The sequence below is a fragment of the Gymnoscopelus microlampas genome, assembly GCF_963454915.1.
Source record: "Gymnoscopelus microlampas genome assembly, chromosome: 11".
Taxonomy (NCBI): Eukaryota; Metazoa; Chordata; class Actinopteri; order Myctophiformes; family Myctophidae; genus Gymnoscopelus; species Gymnoscopelus microlampas.
In genome coordinates, this window is record NC_139948.1 from 52,457,518 (window position 1) to 52,476,881 (window position 19,364).

At 39.9% G+C, this 19,364-nt stretch overlaps 2 protein-coding genes across 2 annotated transcripts in view; both read right to left on the reverse strand.

The window, feature by feature from the left end:
• LOC311056092 (NLR family CARD domain-containing protein 3-like) overlaps positions 1-19,364 on the reverse strand; it is a 119,297-nt gene that overhangs the window by 42,116 nt on the left and 57,817 nt on the right. The window lies entirely within an intron of this gene.
• Positions 13,163-19,364, reverse strand: part of LOC311056094 (NLR family CARD domain-containing protein 3-like) — a 133,998-nt gene continuing 127,796 nt past the window's right edge. The window contains exon 12 of the mRNA XM_084072477.1: positions 13,163-13,864. Coding sequence (XP_083928603.1) covers positions 13,308-13,864 — 557 coding nt within the window. The 3' untranslated portion in view covers positions 13,163-13,307. The remainder of the gene's footprint in view (positions 13,865-19,364) is intronic.

The following is a 19,364-nucleotide window of genomic DNA, read 5'->3' on the forward strand; positions in this document are numbered from 1 at the left end:
TAGCATCTGATAAAGATAAAACAAGTAACAAAAACATGAGAACAAATGACCAAGTTATGTCTGCATGGTCGTCATATACTCTATAGCTCAAGGGCCACACACACACACACACACACACACACACACACACACACACACACACACACACACACACACACACACACACACACACACACAGCAGAGTGTGTGCATGTGAACTCAGCCCATGTTAAACCTTGTGCACGCCCACGTGCGTTCCTTGCTCATGCATGAGAGATTTAGAAAAAAAGTCACTCTGCTAGAGTGACAGTTGTTGTTGTTCACATTTATGAAGGTTTATTGGAATATAAAGTATGTTTTTCAGCTCAATGTGATGTTTTGAGACGTTCTTTTTTCCCCTCTACACCAAATCTACAATATAAATGGTAAATGGTGCATTTATATAGCGCTTTTATCCAAAGCGCTTTACATTGATTGTGCCATTAACCCATTCACACACACATTCATACATCGATGGAGGAGGAAACCATGCAAGGCACCAAACTGCTCATCGGGAGCAATTAGAGGTTCAGCGTCTTGCTCAAGGACACTTCGACACTAACTCTGGGGGAGCCCCAGACCCGGGATCGAACTGGGAACCTTACATTTTCCAGTTCACTCTACCCGGCCACTCTACCCCTGAGCCACTGCCGCCCCACTGCCCACAATATAGCTCAAGGGCCACGCCCACCCACACACACACACACACACACACACACACACACACACACACACACACACACACACACACACACACACACACACACACACGCACGCACGCACGCACACACTCACGGCAGAGTGTGTGCATTAGAACTCAGCCCATGTTAAACCTTGTGCGTTCCTTGCTCATGCATGAGACATTTATAAAAAAAGTCACTCATTGTCTCCGCTTTCCTGGAGCGACCACCACACACACACACACACACACACACACACACACACACACACACACACACACACACACACACACACACACACACACACACACACACACACACACACACACACACACACACACGCACACACACACACACACACACGTCAGAACTAAACAGACTGATATAGAAGGCAGAGAGAAAATGAACAAATTAAAAGTTCTCCTACATTGTTTGTATTTTACATTCAACCAAACGTTGATACATAATAACAAGTGGTTGTAATACATTGTATAAAACACAGCACAACATTAACCTTCATAAAGATAAAGGTGAGAACAGCAGACATGAACCTTTATCCCAGCAGACCAGACTAGAGGGATGTGTTCTAGTATATTGATGGATAACACTTACCCTAAAATGAATGTGTATGCTTTGATCCAGCCTGTTCTGTTCACTGCAACGCTGTGTGTGCTCTAAATGGTTGAATGTACAACGCTGGAGCTCTTCTATCATAAGGGGCGTGTCTAAAGCTACGCTCCTGTGTTTCTCTCTGACTTAACTTCAGCCAGGTTGTGTAAGACATTGCCCTGCTATGTAGTCACAGTATGAGAACATGTACTGGTCCTTTTAGATGATCATTGTATCTTTATAACAGCTCTGTTAACATGAAGCCACTTTATAACAATCAGAACCATGAAGTTATATTAAAGAAATAAAGGTCCTGTACCTGCGGCAGTAATTCTTTATACTGTAAACAAACTGTATTGCAGACCAAAAAGAAAACACTAAACTGTTGCTTTTGAAATTAAATGCAGTATTTTATCTGACCCAATATTAATCAACCAAAATAATAATTCAATTCAATTCAATTAAACGATCAGTACACTTGTCTCAAAGTCTCCAATGAGTATAGTAATCCAAAAGTTATCCAAAAGTATTCAAGATCTTCTATTTTCCGAAAATCAGGTGATCCCCAAAGTCATAAGGATAAGGATAATTCCTTTTAACAGGTCGTCCATGAAAGTCCTTGCGGTCTTGTTTCCAATGAGAACCTGTGAGCAATTAGGGGTTAAGAGTCTTGCTCAGGGGACTGCCCATAAGTCCGACATCCCATTACTCCGACTACATGGCTTCCGCGTGCGGTTAAGGTTAGGGTTAGGGTTAGGTATAGGGTTAGTATAGTAACCGTCGGAACAATGAGCCGTCGGAACAATAAGCCGTCGGAACAATGACATGGCACCATTTCATCGACACATATGCTGGCCTGGCCTGGCATCGAACCTGGGGCAACCAGGGCCTCTGGCTCCCTAGGCGGGCTCACTAACCACTCAGCTATGGCCGCCCCTTCATCAAATGAAAAGGCAATGCATTGCATAAAAAAGTATATTCCTCACCCAACCTTCTTCAAGTCAGGGTCAGTCACATGGGTTTCTTTGTCCAAAAGCTCTGACTGGCTTCAGAGCTAAACCCTCAGAAATGTTCCTCCACCAAACTTCTCTCCTTCCAGATGCATAAGTTCTCCGGTCACACTGCTCAGTGGTTTAGTAGAGGCTGTATAGGCTGGTTTAGTAAGAGTCTCCTTCTCAAACACCACCAAACACTTTTTTTCAAAACCTAAAATGGAACCCACGGCCGCCTCACTTCCTGTACTTTTATAGTTGTTCCTGATACCTCACTTCCTGTGGAACTTCTGCTGCGTGTGCCCCACAGCGCCCCCTATGAGTGAACCATGTCAACATAAAATGAATCATAATGGCCATAATCACCTTACACAAAACAAAACATTTTATCCATACACTACATTTAGGTGTTAAATATTCAACCATATTTTAACCAATATATTCCCCTGTTATCACCAAGTATGTTATGTCTCTTTTGTATCTTTTTCTTTCAATACTCATCATACCTGGACAGGAAATACATTATTTCACACATTTATGTGGCAGTGTCACAACTTACACATTTACAAAATCCCTCTATGCTTGATAAAACAGACCTGTAAACCCTCTATGCTTGATAAAACAGATCTGTAAACCATCTATTCTTGATAAAAACAGACCTTTAAAGAGCTCTTCTTTCACTCTACACAAATCGATTTGCCAAACATAGCAGATCTACAAGCTCACAATGCGTTGCGCGTTGTGAGCTTGTAGATCTGCTATTTTTGCTGGACGTTCCCTCAGAAGAGGCATGCTGGGGGTTCAGGTGGTTTAAGTCTTAAGCTTTTCATTGTCCTGGAGAGCCGACAGATATTCCACCACAGTGCCACTAGGGGGCGTCAACAAAGCACTCAACATTATGTGTCATTTGTATTTTCAATTGTTTCTAAAAGCAGAGATATTGACTCAACAAACACTATGTGCAGCTACGAGGCATTTACATTTATCATGACATATGTTCAACATTACATTTTGACTTTACTTTATTTGTTTATTTAGACAGGACCAGGGACGTGCACAGATAGACTCTAGGTGGTGCTACAGCACCTGCCCTTTGCCCTCTTGACCAGAAGTGCCCTTTTGAAAAAAAGAAAAAAAAAAGCTTGTTTTTTTTTTCAGTTTACATTAGGGGTCTTCAACAGGGGGTCCTCAGAGTTACTACAGGGGGTCCGCCAAATCTTTATGTGATATGATTTTTCTTTTTACCATAACCACTCGAAACCTAGCATCCCTTTTCTGAGGAGAACTTTAGCCAAAAATAGCAGATCTACAAGCCTGCGTTATGGGCTTGTAGATCGGCTATTTTTGGCAAAGAGGTATAGGTGTAGAGGGGAAAAAAGAGCAGACCAAGTAAACAAAAAAATATATAATTTACTTGAGCACCTGCCCCTCAAAATGTCTGTGCACGCCACTGGACAGGACAGAGCATATTAATGAACGTCACATGAACGTAAATACACCGGATTTAGCAAAAGATGCTAATTTTCACCCGCAGTCCTCACACAAAACATGAAATCATAAAGACAGACAGACAAACGGTGGAATACATTTACATACCATTACATAGCCTAAAAATAAACCTAAAACATGATCACAGATGGTTGCAGCTTTGGTTTTCAAGCAACCATCTTTTCACATTGAATTTAAAAGATGTAAATGTAGCACAGTCCCTTATACGTAGAGGAAGGCCATTCCATGCTACACAACCCTGTACTGAGAGGACATTTTGACCCAAAGTTGTTTGCCGGTGCGGCACTTCACGATCTCCTCGAGTGGTTGCTCTGGTACTGATTCCTTATTTTTACATTTCCTGAACTCCTTAAGACCGGGAACGCCTCATTTTTTGATTCCTTTGGCTATTCAAAAATAGCAGATATACAAGTTAATAGCGCGGCACCGAGTGCCGTGCTATGAGCTTGTAGATCTGCTATTTATTTTTTCATAGTGAAAATTTGTGCAAATCTTTGAATATATAAATATTTTTTAAGCGAACATTTGTAACTCAAATCTTTGCTTCTGGCGAATTCTACAAATGTCTTTTAAATCCTAAAAGTAAAAGAAAAAAAACGTATATTGCTATAATATCAGTGGTTCTCAAACTTTTTTCATGTCAAGGACCCCCAAAATGACATGGACCCCATCTCAAAATATGTTGTTACAGGGACCCCCCAGAAGCAAAGATTTGAGTAGAAAAAAAAAATGCTTTAAAAACTATATGCATTCTATGCTCACTCAACAGTAAACAGACCAACATACAGTATAGGTGTATACAGGGTATCTGCACATTTATAAAGAGACCATTTAAGGACTTTTAAGACCTTTTTAATACAGATAAAATGACAAATAAAAATAAACTAATAAGACCAGTAGCCTACAGTGTCAAAAGTAACCAACTATACTATAAGACCATGGTCAAACATTTGGCCAAATAGTCAAATATTACCTAAGAAAGGCAAGCATTTTGAAAATAGTGTACACTAGTGATGCGCGGGTCGGGTTTTTTCATGACTCGGCCCGCCCCGCCCCGCCACGGAACCCAACCCGCCTCAACCCGCCCCGCGAACCCATATATAAATCTATGGCTCAACCCGCCCCGCGACCCGCCATTTTTTTTAAATTCTGTAAAATCATGGTTAGAAAATAATCCCCAAGTGTATTCAAACTGTTTTATTGTTATTATTCTTATTCTTATTAGGAATAAAGACAAAACAAGAGCATGTTATTTATTTTTATTTTTTTGCTTGTGAGAGCGCGTGACCCGCTCACCCGCAGCCTCCGAAATTCTGACTCGACCCACCCGCGCCGCGGGTCCCCATTTACGGGTCAATCCGCGCATCACTAGTGTACACAATACGTACAAAATGGAACCAAATGGAACCAAATGGACCCTTACGGGTCCATTTGGTTCCATGTGTACACTTTTAGAGTTATGGGGGTCCTTGAAATGTAAAAGTTTGACAACCACTGATCTATGAATACATAAAAATAGCATTAATAATAGTTAAAGTGCAGATACAAGTTAGTAAAATAATAATATTGGGGGCGTCCCCAGCCAAATGTGTTAATATAGCTATGAGCTTGTAGATCATATTGTGGATGAAGTGTGTTTTAGTATCAGGGTTGAAGGGAAAAGGAAATAATAATAGGTATAAACAAAGGACAGAGGAGAGGAGGGAATGAATAAAGGAAACTATAAAGGAAAGGAACGTGTGTCTTTTAGCTGAAGATGTGGTGAACAGAGACACCTGCTGGACAAACACTGTAAATACACTAACATTACACAGTAAGGAGGAGAGAGGACACACACACACACACACACACACACACACACACACACACACACACACACACACACACACACACACACACACACACACACACACACACACACACACACACACACACACACACACACACACAGTCCTTATAGTTTAGTTGCATTCAGTAGCCTATATTAAAGATAACATTATGTTAATGTAAGACATACACATAGCTGCATTTAGAGAACATGAACACTAACAACCAATAATACATGAACTAAATAAATACACCATTAGCTCTCAACAACAAACAGCCCAAGAGATCCATTTAAACACGTCTGATATGAACTCACATAAAGACTAAAACACTGTTGACAGTAAAGATATGGAGTGACATGTTGAGCAAACAGGACTTTATGGAACTAAACTAATAAACTAATAAGGTTGAGGATGATTTAGCATAAAGCAGAGACAGGAAAACAATGTGGAAACTACAACTATTATTGTGTTATCCATATTCTGGATGCTGGATGCTACAAGCAAGTAGATTCAACAGTGACGTCACATTGAATAATGTCTGTTCTTTGGACAATCCTGGACCTAAGGTTATAGATTCACGGCCGCCTTCTCACAGACCGCTGGTACATGGTTGGGAACCCCTGCTGTGGGCTAACTATCATATATATTTATTTATGCCTTTATTTAGAGAGGGATAGGGAAAGTAGGCTGACAGGAAATGGTGAGAGAGATGGGGGGGGGGGGGGGGGGGGGTTACACGCAGCAAAGATCGACAGGATCGGGAGTCGAACCCGCAACACGCTGTCAGGCTGGCATTGGCGCCTAGGGTGCCTGGACCGTCACGCTACGGCCCAGGCCCTAACTGTTATATTTATAGGTTGTGTAGTTGTGTATGGGCTGTGTAGTTATAATTTATTTTACTCAAGGCTCCAGAACATGGAGGGATGCTTTTTAGTAAAAGTGGTGGTATTAAGGGCATGTGCCTCCACGGAGCGGGGCGGTAGAGTATCGTGCGGTTGTGGTGGGCCGGTCTTGGCCAAAATGTCAGGGTCGAATTTATGTCCCAGTCCAGCCCTGCATATGAGTGAATGATCTAATGATGTGAAGCCCCCAGTAAAACATATTGTTGTCCTCATTGTCAATGTCTGAAGGGAAATAACAAGTAGGTTTCATCAGCAGGCTGGTTGAGCAGACATTTACCAAACGCTTTGATGAAATGTATTGGTAGCCATGTGAAACAGTACCGGGGGGGGGGAATTAAACTGAAGGGAGGTGGAGCATCATTATTGCTAACGGTTCTAGGTGGGAAAAGACGGCATTCATTTCCAGTAAAGATCACCCCTGTAAGGGGACGGAGAAACGTTAAGTTAGATACCTATTCATCTGTTAAGAGTAGGCTTAGTCATGTCACCCAGAATGAGTTGTGCTGACATGGCAGGAAGGAACTTAAATAACTGACAGGGTCCTTAAAATTAGCCAACAATTTTAGTGCACAATTGAAATAGAGCTCCTAACTTTTTTCCTGGCTTTTGCCCCTTATAGTCTATTAGTAGGTTGTAATTGAGGTCATAAAACCCCCCGAAAAACATAAAAATATGTTTGTTATTGCTGGAGAGGAAAAACATAAAAATATGTTTGTTATTGCTGGAGAGGAAAAACATGAAGCTTTTTGTTAAATGGTTAGAAAGTGAATCCTAGATCCAGACTAAATAAATGACAACAATTAATTAATTAATAAAAATCTTGTAAGAAGACATTTAAAAGAGGATAGTGAGTTTTCCTGAGATCCCCAGGCTGTGAGTTAAACAGCAGCATGACTAAAGCCCTGTATCACTGCTGGATGATCTAAGGCAAAGGCCAGGCTCATAGAGGGTTAAAATATCACACATATAAGCAGGAGCGTCACAGCTTTAAAAACAAGCAGTAAACACATTAAATGAATACTAAAACTCACATATAATCAATGAAGGGCAGCAAGGACTGGTGTAATGTGTTCACTTCTCTTGTGTGTCAAAAGCCTAGGAGCAGCGTTTTGTATCAATTGCAACATTTAGCTTTCTGATACCTGAATAAAGTGCAGAAAGGAGATTAAAGCATGGATGACCTTTTCTAGGTTTGTGGCAGTAAGGACTGGCCTGACTTTAAGATAAAGGGCCCAAAGGAGTGGTCAGCAAGTATACATGTGACAAAAATAAATGAATAATCAACCATAAAGGCAAAAAATGATGTACCATTTCAATTTACAAACTTTACTATCTTATTTATATTGAAACATAATGTTTAAATTAATTGTATATTACTCTGGTAATTCACACAAAAATCCACCCTCCATGTGGAATCAATTCAATTCAATTCAATTCAAAGGGCTTTATTGGCATGAGAAAACATACGTTTACATTGCCAAAGCAAAAAGCACAATACGACAATACAGCAATACAATCAAAACAAAAATATGTACATTTGAAAGTCAGAATCTTCAATAGATCAATTTCTATGTACCAAGATCACTGGGTGCAGGTATAGTGCAGGAATATACACAATGATTAGTCTTTAGGGTGGTTGTGTTCCGTTTGATATCCTTCTCCTATCACAGCAACTCACGAATATTGCTGCTGTGTTTGCACATTGTTGTACTTCGCCCAACAGATAAGGGAATCAAGGTAATCCTGATTGTTTGGGATCAAACTGATCCCAATCCTATGTTTTTATTTTGAACTAATTTTGTAGATTTGACCCAGATTAAAGCTTGTTGACCACCGCCTGTCATCAGGTTGGACTTTGCTTTCCTCATGGACCTAACTGTGGATTATACCAGTAAAAGATACTTTATGTGGACTATGTGAACTTGACACTTGCTGATACTCTGCACCTTAATCTCATGCACAACGCACTCTGGCACTAATATCTCAGTAATACCCCCTCCCCATGCAGCAGCAGCTCATAAACCGGATGTTTCGGCCCACAGGCCTTCCTCAGTGTGTGTGAAGCATACACAAATCAGTGTCTCTTATAAAGGGGACCTCGGTGCCTCACACAAAGCGGTCCAGGTGAGAATCATATTTGCATGTTACATCAAACACAACATTTTCTACAGGAAGGTCAACAAGAAACAAGAAAAACATCATAGTCCATTTTTAGAATATATTTTTTTTAAACCCATGTCTATGTGAGTTAGAAACCCCTACATAAAGACAGACTCACAGTTTTTTTTCAAAAATACCACAACATTATAAAAGACTCAAAGCACATTTTAAATACCACAGTACATACAGTATCACAAGAAAGAGGCGTAACCCTTATTGTTAGAATTAATTGCACTAAAGAGTGTAAATATGCCTTTATACCTGGAACCTCAGAGAGCAAACCTCATGTCCCACTGCATTAACATGTCTAACCACAGGCCATTGTTCATCCTTGTTTGTAATATTACTTTTATTGTTCTGAAATCCTCACTTTAAGTTCTCTTTTGGTTTTACCCACGTAACAAAGGCCTCAAGGGTCTTTTAACAGATATACCACAAACTTAGTTTTACAGGTGATAATGCTCTTGACATCCATTTTTCTACCTCTGTGGGTGTAAAATATGATTACCTCTGATCATTGTGTTACAATGAACACAATTAAAACACAGGAAGTTGTCCGTAGGCAGATCGGACATAAAATGTTGTGGTGGAACATAACAGTCTGCTCACATTTTTGCCACGTTTGTGCTGAAACATGGGAGCTCCTTAAATACATGACCCACATTAGGATCACTAGATAACAAATACCAGTGTTTCTTCACAGCACTCTTAATGTCAGAACATAAAGGTGAATAAGTAGTTGATAAAACCATCATAGACTCCCCTGCACGAGCAGGTTAAAATAATGTTCTCTAATACAGTGTACACATAAATGTGCTGTTTAGGTTTTAGGCAATAATATGAAGATACTGTAGAGTGTTAAAACAATTCAGTTTATCACGTGTGATGCTGTTATTGTTCTATCCAGTGTGTTTGTTATAGGAGTCAATTTGTTGATGAAAACAACAAATGTGTAAAATAGTGGTCAGTCTTTTCAGGTGGGAGGGGCTTTGAGCTGAGTTAGAGGACGTTACTGACGAACAATATAAAAATCACACCCAGTGTGAAGTGGGCGGTGTGTGGTCATTACATGACTCACTTAAATGTGTTTTTTTAAAGTGCCATACTGCTATTCATAGGGCTGCACATGTGTCATGTGTTTCGCAAGCCAATCACAGTCCTGAATAGAGTCAAGCAGCCAATCACATTACAGCTATAGATTTGCATTGAATGTGTAGGGGTTAGGGGTGTAGACTGGTATTTGCATTGACTGTGGAAGGGGGTTAGGGGTGTAGACTGCGTCGTAGACTATTAGCCAATCACGGTGCAGGATTAGTCAGTGTCCAAGCGTCACTTATAGGGGGCGGTTACATCGCCCCAAAAATGGTAAATGGTGCATTTATACAGCGCTTTTAACCAAAGTGCTTTACATAGATTGTGCATTACATTCACCCATTCACACACACACACACACACACACACACACACACACACACACACACACACACACACACACACACACACACACACACACACACACACACACACACACACACACACACACACACACACACACACACACACACACAGATGGAGGAGGAAACCATACAAGGCACCAACCTGCTCATCAGGAGTAGTTAGGGGTTCAGAGTCTTGCTCAAGGACACTTCCACACTAACTCTGGGGGAGAGCTAACTCTGGGGGAGAGCCCCCCCCCAGCCCGGGATGGAACCGGGAACCTTGTGGTTTCCAGTTCACTCTACCCCTGAGCCACTGCGGCCCCTACACAGATCCCTGATGCACTACACTGACACTCTTATCCCTAACAATTACACAACATTACATTACCCACTTCAGCCCTATATATATTATGACTATTTAAGAATAGCAGATCTACAAGCTCACAATGCGCAACGCATTGTGAGCTTGTAGATCTGATATTTTTAAAAGATTTTAATACATTTTGAAAACTTGAAATGGAACATTCTGCATAAAGAGTACTTTTACTTTTGTACTTCCACCACTGACCCTGAATGACATTATATTACTTTATAGAAGCTTCTATTTATGTCTTATAACATATTATATTATTATAACTTTATCCTGAATGACATTATGTTCATTTACAGCAGTGTTTCTCAAACTTCTTTGTGTCAGGGACCCCCAGACTGATATATATTTATATTTGGCCGTGGACCCCCATCTGAAAAGGTTTTGTGTCAGGGCAGGGACCCCCACAATAGAAGATTTGTGTTAAAAAAAAAAAATCAAAAACATCAGATCTACAAGCTCGCAGCGTGGCACAAAGTGACGCACTGTGAGCTTGTAGATCTGATATTTTTGAACAGCCAAGATATACAATGATTGTGATGCTGTTTTAGCACGTTTTGCTGAGGACCCGCTGGAACCCCCTCAAGGACCCCTGGGGGTCCCCGGACCCCACTTTGAGAAGCAGTGCTTTATAGAAGTTCACATTTATGTCATATTACGATTCATGAATATGTAAATCTTTCCCTCTAAGACACACTTTAAGAGGAAATCACTTTCCATTAAAGGACAGATTGAACATAACTTTATACTTCACCTTTAACCACGTGAACCCCACTAGGAGGAACAACCACTACAAATAGCAGATCTACAAGCTTGTAGATCTGATGTGTTTGGTTGAAAAAAAGAAGGCACCAAGTACAGAGTGTTTTACTGAGTCTAGAGGCTCTGAGAGGATAAACTGAAGTGATATTAATAACTAATATTATCACAGTATTCTGACGCACACCTGGACTTATCTTATACTTTGGCTGTTCAAAAACAGCAGATCTACAAGCTCGTAGCGCGGCACCGAGTGCCGCGCTACGAGCTTGTAGATCTGCTGTTTTTTTTAAATCATGAAAATGTGTGCAAATCTTTGAATATATATATGTTTTTAAAGTGAACATTAGTAACTCAAATCTGTGCTTCTGGGGGTCCCTGGAACAAAACATTTTGAGATGGGGGTCCGTGGCCAAATATATATAAATGTGGGGGTCCTTGACATTCTAAATCTTCTAAATCTTAACAGTTTTTGAAGAAAACGTATGTTGTTATAATATCAGTGGTTCTGAAATTTTTTCATGTCAAGGACCCCCAAAATGATATGTATTTGGCCGCGGACCCCCACCTGAAAATATGTTGTTCCAGGGACAAAGAGCAAAGATTTGAGTTCAAAATGTTCACCTTTTATAAAAAAAAAAGATTTAAGGGTTTGCACATATTTGGGTGATTTTTCCAAAAATAGCAGATCTACAAGCTCATAGCGTGGCACCGAGTGCCACACTATGAGCTTGTAGATCTGCTATTTTTCAATAGCCAAAGCATTAAATATGGATAAAGGCTTAAAATGATTGTGAAGTCTTATTAACACATTTTGTTAAAACGTGGGTTCCAGCAAAATGTGTAAATAAAACATCACAATCATTTTAACCTTTTATAATTTACTTAGGCTATTCAAAAATAGCAGATATACAAGCATAGCTATGTGCTATGCATCTACACGCATAGCTAAAAAAAAAAAAGATAAAATAGATCTACAAGCTCATAGCGCGGCACCGAGTGCCGCGCTATGAGCTTGTAGATTTTTGAAAAATCTTGAACATTTTTTGCAAATCCCTGATTATCTACATTTTTTAAAGCGAACATTTGTAATTCAAATCTTTGCTTTTGGGGGTCCCTGGAACAACATATGTTGAGATGGGGGTCCCTGGAACAACATATGTTGAGATGGGGGTCCGTGGTCAAATACATGTAATGAGTTGTTTTATGTTTTTTATATAAATATATAGGTTTGTAATAATAAAAACAGATTGAGGTTGTCAAGTCAAGTCAAGTTTATTTGTATACTGCAGCACATTTAAAAACCCAAAGTGCTTTAAGAGACAATATCAACATATAGACTGTGAGATCTATTCACAAAGCTATAATAAAAGCCTATTACGTAACCAGAAAACTAAAACTAATACAAACAAAACAACAACAAACAACAACAGAGCCTTTAGTTTGGATTTGAACTTCTCAATGGTGGAGCTAACTTAATGTGGAATGGATCTACAAGCTCACAACGCATCCCCCCTGTCTGAAAATAGCAGATCTACAAGCTCACAACACATCCACCCTGTCTGAAAATAGCAGATCTACAAGCTCACAACGCACCCCCCCTGTCTGAAAATAGCAGATCTACAAGCTCACAACACATCCCCTCTGTCTGAAAAAAGCAGATCTACAAGCTCACAACGCATCCACCCTGTCTGAAAATAGCAGATCTACAAATTTACAACACAACCCCCCTGTCTGAAAATAGTAGATCTAAAAGCTCACAACGCATCCCTAACCTGACTAGCCAGATGAGGGCGGTATTGAGTCTTAGCCTGTGAAACAAAGTTGTGTCGCAATAGCTTCTTCCATTCCATCCCCCCCCCCCCCCCCCCCCCCCCGTTTGAAAATATCAGATCTACAAGCATTGCACTGGAGGGAGGGGCGAGTACAGACCCCTGGGGGACCCCAGTCAGTTAAGTACAGTAGTATGTATATACTGTATCTGTAAGCTCTACTATATATTCTATATACATACTGTAGGGTGTAAGTGTTTCAACACGTTTACCAGATCTCACACACCTCTGCTGTACCAATCTGAACCTCTATCCCTGCATATAGAGGTTGTGTGAAGGTGGTGTTTACTGTATAGAGGAGGGTCTGTTTGTTGTCATTAATACAGTAGAAAGACACAGTACCTGCTCTGTGATCTGTGTACACGCCCATTACCCCCTCACCCTCCATACCCCCCCCTGTGGAGGCATCAGGTCCTGACAGTTTAGTCTGAATGCTGTTGTGTTTTAACCTGTAGACTGAACCACTATACCAATATAACATCCAGGACTTGTCATTGTGACCAAAGCGTGATATCCCCGCCTCCTTTCTGCTGATGTCTATATAACTGACTGCTACACCAACATCACGTCCACTCCATTTTACTTCAAAGTAACAACGTTCAGGCAGACTCTCTTTACTCAACACCTGAGGGAAACTAGAGGTAAATCTGTGTGGATGTTCAGGATGATGTTGGTTTTGTCCTGTAAGAGTCACCTTCCTGTTCTCCTCTGACAGGATGAGGTTGTTGCTCACTGTGTTTTCATCCAGTGAAAGCTGACAGGAATCTGTGAGAAAAACAAAAGACAAAATATCACAACTAATGAAACACTTTACACCTGAGTCACTGTGTCGGCCATGTTATTAATGCTGAACATTTAGAAACTTAACCCATTAAGACCAGGAACACATCTGTGTCATTTGAACTTTGATTTATCTGTTCAATATTCAGTGGTGGAAAAAGTACTCAAATATTTTACTGTAAAAGTATCAATACTGCAATGTAGAAATACTCTGTTACAAGTAAAAGTCCGGAATTAAAACAATATTTGAGTAAAAGTACAAAGGTGCTCTAAATGTACTTAACGTACCAGAAGTAGAAAGTACTCATTATGCAGAATGTCCCATTACCCAGTTTTTAAATGTATAAAAATCTTTTGAAAATAGCAGATCTACAAGCTCACAATGCGTCTCATTGTGAGCTTGTAGATCTGCTATTTTTAAATGGCCGAAATCTATATAGGGCTGAAGTGGTTTGTAATAATTATCAAAATCTACAAAGTAACTAAAGTTTTAAAATGAAAAAAATAGTGGGTTAAAAGTGCAATATCTGCTTCTGAGATGTAGTGGAGTAGAAGTAAAAGTACTGAAAATTGGAAATACTCAAAATTGTACTTAAGTACAGTACTTGAATACATGTACTTAGTTACTTTACACCACTTTCAAACTTTCTTTTTTTGGCTGTTTAAAAATATTTTACAAATGTTCGCTTTATAAAACTATAATATTCAAAGATTTGCACACGTTTTCATGATTTTTCAAAAATAGCAGATCTACAAGCTCATAGTGCCGCGCTATGAGCTTGTAGATCTGCTATTTTTGGTTTTGGTCTTAATGGGTTAAATGGGTCTCCAGCTAAATGTGTTAATATAGCATCACAATCATTTTTCAACTTTTATAATTAGGCTATTCAAAAATAGCAGATCTACAAGCTCATAGCGCGGCACCGATCTGCTCTTTTAGAAAAATCGTGAACATTTAAGCAAATCTTTGAATATATATATATTTAAAGCAAACATTTTTAACTCAAATCTTTGCTTCTGGGGGTCCCTGGAACAACATATTTTGAGATGGGGGTCCGCGGCCAAATCTATATAATTGTGGGGGTCCTTGACATGGAAACAGTTTGAGAACCACTGATATTATAACAACATACGTTTAGAAAAATGATTTAGAAGACATTTGTAGAATCCCCCAGAAGCAAAGATTTGAGTTACAAATGCTCATAGCGCGGCACTCATTTTATGGGGTGCTCCTTCCATTCCGACATCTCGCCACTCCGACTAGTGGCTTCCGCGTGCGGTTAGGGTTAGGGTTAGGTATAGGGTTCGTTAACGTCGGAAAGGCGACATGTCGGAAAGGCGAAATGCACCCTCATTTTATAAATATAGCAGCTTGTAGATCTGCTATTTTTGAATAGTCAAAATATAAGATAATGCTTCAATTAGATAGATCTAATTAAATTAGATAGCAGATCTACAAGCTCACAATATGTCACATTGTGATGTGTTGTGAGCTTGTAGATCTGTTATTTGCACTTTTCATACTGAGACAAAAAATATCCTCAGTGTTTTGTTTGTTTAGATTTTAGTGTTTTGGAACAGTGGTTCTCATAAATAGCAGATCTACAAGCTCACAGTGCATGACTTTGGCCCCGCTGCGAGCTTGTACATCTGCTATTTTTGAAAAAACTTGAAATTGTATGAAAGATTTTGAAAAAAATAAATAAAATGTAAGTCAATGAGGAGCATGTTTAGAATTATTAATTTCTAATCAATGGAGATATTATTTATTTCCTTCAATCAATGGATTTTTTTTATTATTAATCGGCCAGAAGCAAAGATTTTTTGAGTTAAAAATGTTCACCTTAAAAAATATACATATATATTCAAAGATTTATGAAAATGTCATGATTTCTTAAAAAAATAGCAGATCTACAAGCTCATAGCACGGCCCTCGGTGCCGCGCTATGAGAAAGTATAAGATAATGTTTAAATCAGATCTAATTAAATTAGATAGCAGATCTACAAGCTCACAATGTGTCACATTGTGATGTGTTGTGAGCTTGTAGATCTGTTATTTGCAATTTTCATACTGAGACAAAAAAAATCCTCAGTGTTAACCCATTAAAACTAGGAAAGTGTTTTGGAACAGTGGTTCTCATAAATAGCAGATCTACATTTTTGAAAAAACTTTAAATTGTATGAAACTTTAAAAAAAAAAAAAAAGAGATTTCTGGGGGTCCCTGACATAAAACATGTTCAGTAGTGGGTTTGGTGATGTTCTATATTGTCTGAATCAGCTTTGTTTGTGTTTGTTTAGGTGGTAAAAGAGTGACTTTGAGATCTGTTTCAGCGTACAATGTAAGTCAATGAGGAGCATATTTAGAATGATTAATTTCTAATCAATGGAGAAATTATTTTACATTTCTTGTCCTTTGGAGTTCCATCATGACATCAAGGTAACTACACAACCCAAACCTCTACCACAGTGGTCTGGCCCTTTAAATGAATCACTGTGACTATGAAGGTTGTTCAGAGCAATGGTTCTCAAAGTGGGGTCCGGGGACCCCCAGGGGTCCTTGGGGGGGTTCCAGGGGGTCACCAGCAAAATGTGTTAATATAGAATCACAACAATTTGAACCACTTTAACCTTTTATACTTAGGCTACTCAAAAACAGCAGATCTACAAGCTCATAGCGCGGCACCGATCTGCTATTTTTGAAAAATCTTGAAAATGTTTGCAAATCTTTGTATAAATATTTATGTTTTAACATTTTTAACTCAAATCTTTGCTTCTGGGGGTCCCTGGAACAACATATTTTCAGGTGGGGGTCCGCGGCCAAATCCATATCATTGTGGGGGTCCTTGACATGAAAACAGTTTGAGAACCACTAACATTATAACAACATACATTTATTTAAATGTTTTAACTGTTAGGATTTAGAGACATTTGTAGTTAAAATGTTCACCTTAAATATATATATATATATATATTCAAAGATTTATGAAAATGTCATGATTTATTCAAAAATAGCAGATCTACAAGCTCATAGCGCGGCACTCGGTGCCGCGCTATGAGCTTGTATAAAGTATAAGATAATGTTTAAATCAGATAGATCTAATTACATTAGATAGCAGATCTACAAGATCACAATGTGTCACATTGTGATGTGTTGTGATCTTGTAGATCTGTTATTTGTACTTTTCATACTGAGACAAAGTATATCGTTGCTGTCAGGCAGAAACCTTGTATCTCCATATTAATCAAAACTATTGAAAATAGCTGATCTATAAGCGCTCTATATGAGGTTTATATCTGACACACACACACACACACACACACACACACACACACACACACACACACACACACACACACACACACAGTAAAATCAGTGTTAACCCATTAAAACCAGGAAAGTGTCCTTTTAGATATTAGTGTTTTGGAACAGAGGTTCTCATAAATATCAGATCTACAAGCTCACAGCGCGTCACATCGTGCCACGCTGCGAGCTTTTACATCTGATATTTATGAACATTTAAAAAAAAAAAAAAGATTTCTGGGGGTCCCTGACACAGAACATGTCCAGATGGAAGGGGGGGGGGGGGGGTCTCTGGATTAGGAAAAAAACCCGGACTGGATCCGCGGATCCAGATCTTCAAATAGTAAAGTCAACAGGAAGTTAACATTTGTATTAAATAAATAAACAGTAGTGGGTTTGGTGATGTTCTATATTGTCTGAATCAGCTTTGTTTGTGTTTGTTTATGTACTAAAATAGTTACTTTGAGATCTGTTTCAGCGTACAATGTAAGTCATATATGTCAAACTCAAGGCCCGCGGGCCAAATCAGGCCCGTGAGAAATTATATTTGGCCCGCGAGATGATATTGAATTACAATTACAACTGGCCCGCCGGCATATCAAAATAAAAAAATGTATTGAATTTTTTTTTGCCAAAAAAAATATTCCCACTCGCCTCTGGCGTCTATCCGTCTCCTAAACATAACCTCAGTAAACCAAAACAATGGGGCGAGTGGGGTTTTGGGTAGCCTCGATCTCCAGGCTTTTATTTTTTTAGTTTTGCTAAAAAATGAAAACGGTTTTGGGCGCACTGACTGTTTACCAGTCCCGCCATGCAATGCGAGAGTATTTGTATCCAGAAACCGCGTCTTCAGTATTCATCACACTGTGACTGCAGCAGTGGCACTGACTGGCAGCGTATCACATTCATTCGCCTGTGGTCAACAGGTACCCCTCTCCCCAAAAATGGCGAAACGAAAGGTGGACTCTGAGCACAAGGATTTTCAAGCCAGGTGGGAGGCAGAATACATGTTCACCGATGTAAAGGGAAAACCTGTGTGTCTTCTGTGTGGAGACAGTGTGACACTTCTTAACGTCAGCGAAACACAAAGAGATAGACACATACAAGAATATGGACATGGAACAAAGGCTACAGAAGGTAGACGAATTTAAAATCGGTCTGAAGTCCCAGCAGGCTTTGTTCACAAAAGCCAAATCACAAAGTGAGTCTGCTGTCAAGGCCAGTTTTATTGTTGCAGAAGAGGTCACAAAATCAGCCCGGCCTTTTACCGAGGGAGAGTTTAATTATCAAAAACTGCATGATGAAAGTTTGTGACGCCGTGTGCCCGGAAAAAAAGGCAATTGTTTTCAAATGTGAGCCTGAGCAGAAACACCGTTGCTGACCGTGTACAAGAGCTTTCCACCAATCTAAAACAGCAGCTTGTGAGAAAGGGAAAAGAATTTGTCGCATACTCCCTTGCTGTGGACGAGAGCACGGACATATCTGACATTGCCCAGCTGTCAATTTTCATCCGTGGAGTGGACTCTAGCCTGTGCGTAGTCTCGCGTCACCAGACTACTATTCCACAATCTCTGAATGCTATATAGAGTCTGGAGCTCCACTTCCCGAAAGCTGTGTAACGGAAGTTGTTCAGACCGGAAAAACATTTGACCAATCACGACGCGGTGCCCGCGGACCTGTAGTCCTAGTGGAAACAGAACCGAGGCGGAAGCATAGAGTCATAGGAGCGGTAGATTCATGTTATTTGTGCGAGGATTGTTTATCACAGAAAACTGAGAAAGGTATCATGGAATTAAAGCCGAAAAAACTGTGAAAGAAGACACTAGTAGACATAAACGATGTTTATGAAATTCGTTGATTCCAGTCGGACTCCTTTGCGCCACTGCACAATGCTAAAACGGACGTGGGTAGGGGAGGGGCATCCGCTTTCCCCTTACACATGATCAGAGCTTCCGAGTCCCAGACTGTATGTCGGAAACATTTGTAAATTGTGGGAGGCAACAGTCTGGCCACGCGAGACTAGCCTGTGCGTAACTGAAGAGTTTTTGGGATTACGTCATATGCATGGCACAACTACAGGAAAAGATCTGTACGAAGAGGTGTCCAGGTGTGTAAATGACATGGGGCTGCCTTGGGATAAACTTGTGGGACTCACAACAGACGGAGCGCCTGCTATGTGCGGT